This window comes from Vigna unguiculata, chromosome 2 (genome assembly GCF_037176805.1).
Source record: "Vigna unguiculata cultivar grain cowpea cultivar isolate G323 ecotype 2 chromosome 2, ASM3717680v1, whole genome shotgun sequence".
Lineage (NCBI taxonomy): Eukaryota > Viridiplantae > Streptophyta > Magnoliopsida > Fabales > Fabaceae > Vigna > Vigna unguiculata.
In genome coordinates, this window is record NC_140793.1 from 17,804,216 (window position 1) to 17,812,057 (window position 7,842).

At 34.6% G+C, this 7,842-nt stretch overlaps 1 protein-coding gene and 1 long non-coding RNA gene across 2 annotated transcripts; one reads left to right on the forward strand and one right to left on the reverse strand.

Annotated features, from left to right (window-relative positions):
• Positions 1-336: 336 nt before the first annotated feature.
• LOC114168411 (uncharacterized) lies at positions 337-1,542 on the reverse strand. Its single transcript, XM_028053210.2, has one exon. It carries the CDS (start codon positions 1,433-1,435, stop codon positions 500-502), a length of 936 nt encoding a protein of 311 aa, XP_027909011.1. The 5' UTR covers positions 1,436-1,542; the 3' UTR covers positions 337-499.
• Positions 1,543-5,572: 4,030 nt separating this feature from the next.
• LOC146888380 (uncharacterized) lies at positions 5,573-7,381 on the forward strand. Its single transcript, XR_014992940.1, has 2 exons — positions 5,573-6,653; positions 6,750-7,381. It is a non-coding gene; the product is annotated as an uncharacterized LOC146888380 (long non-coding RNA).
• Positions 7,382-7,842: the final 461 nt, after the last annotated feature.

Sequence of the window (7,842 nt, forward strand, 5' to 3'; positions counted from 1 at the left end):
AAATATCACTCACGTTTTGCTACGACCCATGCACATGACCATTCAAGAACACCATTCATCATATCTGAAAAGTTTGAAAAGTTCCGCTGGCTAGGAAACTTCCTAGGGTCAAATTTTCATTAACATTAAATCATCATTAATTAAAAGTCAAAGCAATGGTTTTATGTCCATATTTTTTAACATACTTCCAACACTTTGCATAATTATTAAATTTATTATTGGATTAAATTAGAACTAAATCTTTGAAAAGCCAACTAAGAAACGATCACTATAAGTCGTCACCAATAATTTCAAGGAAACAAGATCGCTTATTTCCCACCACACACGCTTGAGGTATGTACAAAATCAAAGAACTAATTTATTTTAATTTACAATTATAAACTTCAAATTTAATAATACAAATAAACAATTTCTCTTAAGAAAAAATGGTGGGGCCTTGTATTTTTTTTTTCATTTTATTATTATTATATTTCCAGCACCCAAAAGGAACATCAATTATTCAAGTTGGTCGTTGCAACATTGATTGCTGTTCGTCCGAAACAACAATTGCGTCCGCATCCCACCAAGTATCCGCGTCAGACTCCGTCACGTTGCCTAACGGCGTGCTGACATTTCTCATGTCCCCCACCGTCACGCCGTTACGTCCGTCATCTCTAACATAAACCTTCTGAACGCCGCCAGATTCCACGCGCAGAGTCTTGCCCACGGTGGGCCCCCACTCCGCCACCACCGTCGGTTTCCGACGCCGCAGGCGCGTGTCCCAAATCTCCACTGCCAGATTCCCGCACGCGCCCTCTCCGGCCGAGACCATCACCGCTGGCGACGCCGTGGAGCTCGCGGGGTCATAAGTCGAAACGACGCCGTCCTCGTAATCATCGAAATCTAACCCCAGCCCGAAGCCTATGCTGTCCCAGAGCTTCACGACGCTCTTGCTGCTGGCGAGTTCTGAGAGGGAAAATATATCTCCGATGCTACGACATCGTTTGTGCGTGCCGTTTTGGGTCTGGAACTCGTCGTTTTGGTTATCGTCGCTATCGTTGGTACCTCTGAGTCGGAAATAATCTTCCAAACGAATAAAGCTGGAAGACGCGGAGGGTTCGTCTTCGTACTCTGACGACGAGTAGGTTAAATCATCGTCGTCGTTTTCGTAGTCCTCGTCCTCGTCGTCAGTGGAGGAGTAAACGTCGTCGTATTCTTCGATTGAGTGAAAAGAAGGGGCTTTGGTGCGGAAGCGAATGATGAAAATGGTGATTCTGTTGATTATGCTGCCGAAGGTAGCCACTAGGGCAAGAATCACTGCGCCCCATTTGCAGAAATTGTATGCTATTGAAACGGAAGCGAGGGAGGTTGTGATCTGAGAAGAAAAAGAGGGGTTTTGCAGAGAATTTAAACCCACTTGAAGATCGTTGATCCTGTCTATCAACGGAACTTGCATGATTGCGTTTCTGCAACAGAGAAAGAAAAGATTGAGATTTTGAGGATCCTAGACTGAAAACTGCGGAAGAGAAGAGGGGAAGTTGTAGCAGGAAACAGAGTGATTTATAGGCAAATATGAGAAAAAAACTAGTTATGTGGTACAGGGTTTAAAATAAATATATAAAAAGTAATTTATCTGAAACATGTTAATTTTATAATGTTAAAAGACAATATCAAATTAATGTTATTTATTCATTTTAAAATAAATATTTAAAATTTAAATTAATGACTTAAAAATTTACAAGGTAAATATAAAAGTATAAAACTAAAATGAACACATATTTATAAAATGATAAATATTATTTCAAATTTTATAATGTATTTTTTATAATAAAATAAAAATTTATTAATTTTAAAAATTACTAAGAGCATATTTAATTTTCTACAAGTTGCAATTAATTATGCATGATGTCTTCTCATTTCTTTTTCTAAAACAACAGCATCTATCATGTAATTAATTTATTAGATATTTAAACAACATTTATTTGAGGGAAATCAACCCTCAACTGAATTTCTATAACTAGAAAAATAAAATAATCGTTGCGGATGGATATTTAGACAACAACAAATTATCAAGGAAGTGACATAAATAATATGTAATTTTCTCTTTAAGTATGTGTTTCGATTCAATACCTATACTATATTGAATGAGATAATTTTAACATCGTAAAAATATGTTTAACTAATTAATAATGTAAAGTAAAATTATTTTATATCATCAATATAAAATTATTAAACTCGATTCCAATGCTTTATTGTTTATTCAACTTATTACCGTGAAAATATCATCAGTGTATTTCTTTAGTGCATTCATTTAAAGTTGATCTTTTAAACAAACTACAATTATGATAAAACGCGCAAAATCATGAGTGGGTTTTAATAGGAAATGAGTGACATTTATGTATTTTTATTTTTAAATAGTAAAAATAATAATAAAGAATTTGAAAAAAAAAATGATATTGTTGGTTGAGTTGAGGAGAATAATTGTGCCACGTAAGAAAAGAGAGAATGCTTTTTGGAGGAACAAAAGATTGGGACGGTTGAGTCAGCAAAAGCCCAAAAACGGGAATGGTGGGTCCCACTCGAACGAACAGGTCATTTCTGAACTTAAAATTTGTGGTGGTTAGGTTTCACTTATCACATTCCAGTGAATTTATGACACGTGGTCACAGCTCATTGCTCTATCAGTATTTTGTTTCATTTTAATTTAAAGTGTTTTCGAGGTGGTCGATTTTTAAGGTTCGTCGTCTTGTGCAGTGGTTGAGTGTTTGTTTTGCTGTCTTTTGATGTGTTTGTGGTTATTGCTTGTCTCTTCACCTGACTCCGAATTATAAGTTGTTTCAGACTTTTTTATATTTATGAAACTTTTTTTTTTTATGTTCGATAGTAACATGTACAAAATAATGATAAATAAACAAAAAAAAAAGTCACTAAAAATTAAAATTGAAAGTTGAAAACTTTTGGATAATATGTATGAATAACAAAATATAAACGCAGATTTTTTTTTATGTTTACTCGATTGAATAGAAGCATTAGAAAAAGAGATAAAATTAAAAACTCAATAAAGTGAATAATTCATAAATTTGAGTAAACCTAAATACAAATTTTTGGTTAATATATATTTTTATCTCGTCCAATAGTTTTATATTATTTAAAAGTTAAAGTCTAAGACTATTTAAATACTTCTTTCTCCTCTTATTTACTAAAACGTCTTTAAAAAAATTCGTAAAGAAACATAAATTCTAAAATGAACAATATCTTAATGTTTGATGATTATTAAAGATTCTATTATTATACTTAGAATTTGAGATTGAAAGATTGGTATCCTATAGAATATATTTCAGATGTTTAATGATTAACGACAACAATTTATTATCAGACTTGGATCCGAACATTAACACCTATAGTGAAACCGGTAATGGAACTATTGACTAATTTAATTTATTTAATATTTAATTTTAAAAAATAATTGATTATATACTAAAAGTAAAATACATAAATGCGTTGAAAAATACAATTGATTTAAGTTAACTTTTATATATTCAAAAATTGATTTATTTTTCAGAATATAAAAGAAGAAAGAAATCCAGAAGGAAAATCTTGGTGTTATCCTATATGACTGTGTAAGACCATTGGTGATAATCCAAATGAAGTGGAAGTAACGAAGCTTATATGCTTATCTAGAGTTTTATGGGTGGTTCTCAACTATACTCAACATTTCGTTGAGTGGAGCCATCAATTTGGGAAAACGGTTATACGTGGCGATGAACCCATGGTTTAAACCATTGCACCAGGTAAAAGATGCTCTGCCTATTAAGGTTTATTCTAGTTTACTAGTTAAGGTTTGTGTTTTCGGCATAGAGTAGCGTACCGGTTGGTGGTGTGTGGTTAAGGTGTCCCAAATTATCTCTTAAAAATGGGTAAGCGTTGTAAGAAAGAGTTTAACTACAATAAACGTTAACCGTAGATGTGTTTTACACTCTTAAAAATATAAATATGGTTTTAAAAAAATCTATCTAAAATAATTTTAGAAACAAAACATACATAAAAATATATGTTTTTTAATTAAAGATAATTTGGGAAAAAACTATAAAAATGTTATAAAGTTATTTGAGAGCTTCTATAAATTAATTTATGTATAAAATAATTTTAATTTATAAAAAATTAATTTAATTCCTTTTAAAGTTATTACGAAGGAGTTTGTCTAAAAGATATTAGTTTTTATAATACTTTTTAAAATTACATTTAGCATAATTTTAACTATTTTCTATTATAATTTCTTTACGCAATTATATATAAAATTGCTGTAAAAGCGTCATTTAAGATGTGGTTGTTTATATTGTTTCGTAAAACCGGAATGAATGGACATTTTTCAAGCTAAAAGTGGAAAAATCTTACTGTCTTAACTATAATATTAGGTTAGTGTTGAATTATTCATTAATTTTTAAACTAGAATATTCAGTTAGTGTTGAATTATTTACTAATGTTAAAAAAAAATTTATTGGTATATGTATCATACAACGCCGAATATTCTCCGGTCAATGATTGGACCTTAGGTTGAGTAGTTATCCACTCTTTAAAGTAAGGTCATTTATAAGTTTTTAGCATAATAACTTCATAAGTGTCGCAACCGGAACCGCGACAGGACGACGAACCAAAAAAGAAAACGGGTTTGAAAAAAGATTTGGAGTCGCCACCAAAGTTATTCTGGAAAACTATGGAAAACCATAAAAATAAAACAAGTCTGCGAAAAACCAGATTTTGGATCCGGGAGTCGATTACGTGTAGGGAAAGTGTTAGCACCCTACAACGCCCGCCCAAGGGCGGTACCTTTAATTAAAAATGCGAAGTTGATGTGGTTTACAAAATATTAATTTTCCCCAAAAATAATAAGACAAAAATGCTAAAAAGGAACAAATATATATTTTTTTTAATTTTTTGGGCCCGACAAGGATTGACCTTGGTCCTACGTATTCTCATGAAAATGAGAAATCAAGGTTACGTAGTTCTTTAGTATATTTAAAAAAAATGATTGAGAAAATGATTTGATTTTTTGGAGGTGAACCTGACAAGGACTGGCCTTGTTCCTACGTATCTCACAGGGGAGAATCAAGGATCACGTAGTTCTTAAGAAGATATGTTTGTTTGAAAACGTTGATATTTTTATATTTTGAAATTTAATATTTTTTTGGTATTTTTGAATTAGTTGAAAACATGTGTCACACGACGCGAGCGGTCGGACAAACACGAAAAGAGAAAGAAAAACTATTTTTGATATTTTTGAAAATGAGTGTCACACGGTGCGACCGGACAGACACGATAAAGTGAAAGAGAATATTTTCATTTTTTAGATTTTTTCTATTTTTGTAATTTTTAATAATTTTCAAATATTTTTGTTTTTTAGAGAAATAAAAATAAATTAATAAATAAAATGATGAAGTTATTTAAGAAGGATAAAAGTAGAAACAAAATATGGGGTACGTGAGTGATTAATGGGAGGTACATGAGGTAAACGAGGTGTGTTTATTAAAGATGGTGGTGCGGCTAGTAAAATATAAAACAAATTCAAAATAAGAGTAGAAAGTGTGTGCAGGGGTGTGGGATTAGTAATTGTGGAGGTGCGCGAGGAAGTAGAAGTGCAGCAAAAGCCCAGCAAGAAAAAAAATGAGGTGGGGGTGCGGGATTATCAGAAATGGAGGTGTACGAAGAAAATGGAAAGGATAAACATGGGGGGTGTATGAGATAAAGAACAGGAGTGGATGTGATAACGGAGGGGTGCGGAGAATAAAAAAAGGAGGTGCAGCGAGCAGAAGAAGTAGGCTGATCCACTTTGGTTGAAATAAGGAATGAGAACCTAATTTTGACTCAAGCTTCCTTCCCTTCACTTCACCACCAACGGCACCCTTCTCTCGAGCCACCAACAACGCGACTCCGGCCCTGCCAGCGAGTGCCGCTGCCTACCAACACACTGACCTCACCTCTGCTCCACCACGCCGCCCCGCGACTGGTTGCCGGCGACGCTAACGGCACCCACTCCCCCTTCTGCGTGAGGATTTCTTCCCGGTCGAAGCTCCGCGCGTTCATCCGCTGCCAGCCCTTCGCGATCGCTTCGCGTAGCACCACCTCGCCGCCATCGTCGAGGTAAACGTCGGCGCCGCTGGTGCGAACAGGGGGGTGCGTCCTCTCCTCTAATCTGCGAGGTCGAACAGAGGCCCACGGCGATAATGTTGGTGACCGAAACTAGAGCCGCTGACGTTAAAGCTCTGACTCGCCGGCGGCGCTGCCGCCGGCGATCTTCTCTCTTCTCTGTTTCGTTTGGAGATGGTTGATCGTGTGACAGTGGATACGAAAGGATGATGATTCTGTCTGGGCCTTGGAATGAGTTCGTGTGTGCACGAAGATTCTCTGTTTTATTTTTTATTATTATGGTGCAGGTAGAGTACTGATTATGGTCGTATGATAATGGTGAGGAGTTACGGTGATGCCCGCGGTGTTGATGAGAATGAATATGGAATGGGTCTGTGTCTGAGTATAAGCGGCTGATTCGTGGGTGAAAGTGTTGGTGGATTATGAACGATGGTGATGGAAAAATGTGGAAGAAAAGTTTGGTTTTGGATGAATGGAGGGAAACCGTGGCTGTGGGGTTCGGTTGGGAAGTGAATGTGGAAGCTTAGAAGGTAAAGCTGGTCATGTCATGCGTGTGTCGGCGGAGGATGATAGAATGGTGAAGGTGTCGGACTCTGATTTTTTTTGCTTTTCTTTTTTTCATTTAGATGGCATAAACACAGTGTAAATGGAGACCAAAACATCACAACACAGGCGTATGAATCAACAAGCAAAAGAGCAGAACAGGAGAGTACAACAGAACATCACATTCGGGCGTTTAACCATGCACACAAGTCACATACATTTGCAGTTTATTTCCACGGCAGCGAGACTTACCTCTTGATGCTCCTTCACTCGTGCAACCCCCTTTCTCTTTTCACTGTGGCTTTGTCTTGTTCTCCCTTTCAGATGATCCAAGGGTGTTCTCTTCTTTTTTTCTTATCTGTTATGAAATGCGAAACTGTGTATTCTTGCCCCGTTGCTCTCTTGCTCTTTGTGATATTGTATCCTCCCTTTTTTTCAGCTGAGAACCTCCTTTTTTTCACGGTCCAAAGAGGTAAAAGGGTGGGAAGTGGCGGTTGCTTCCCTTGCCCAATCTGCAGAGTCTTCCATCAGTCCATTCATCCTCCTTCAGTCACCATACAGTTTCCTTTTTTGTGTGATGAGGCAACTGCAGCTCAGCCAGTGCACCCTCAGGGTGCCAAAAAGGGAAAGAGCTAGGCATGCAGGCAATTAAATGCTCCGCCACTTCTTTGTATATTTTTTTGTTTTCTTTATTTTTATTATTTTTTTGTTTTCACGTCTTCTTTACTCTTTTTTTTTCAAATATGTTTTTTCTTTTTACCTTTTTTTTCTTTTCTCGTTTTCTCTCTTTTTTCTTTCTTTTTTTTGTTTTGTTTTTTCTTTTCACCCTTTTTTTTTCGTTTTCTTTTTTTCTTTTCTTTTTAATCCGTTTTTTTTAAAATAATAATAATAATAATAATAATAATAGTAATAAAATAAAATAAAAATAAATATGAAGAAAACTAAAAAACAAAGAAAAAAAGAAAAAATAAAGAAAACCAAAATAAAATAAAATAAATAAACAAATAAAAATAAAATGAGATAAAAGGACATAATAAAATCAAAGCAAACCAAGATAAGTAAGAAAATAATAATAATAATAATAATAATAATAATAATAATATAAATAAACAAGTAAAAATAATAATAACAAAAAGTAATAAATAAATAAATAGATAAACAAAATGTACATATTAT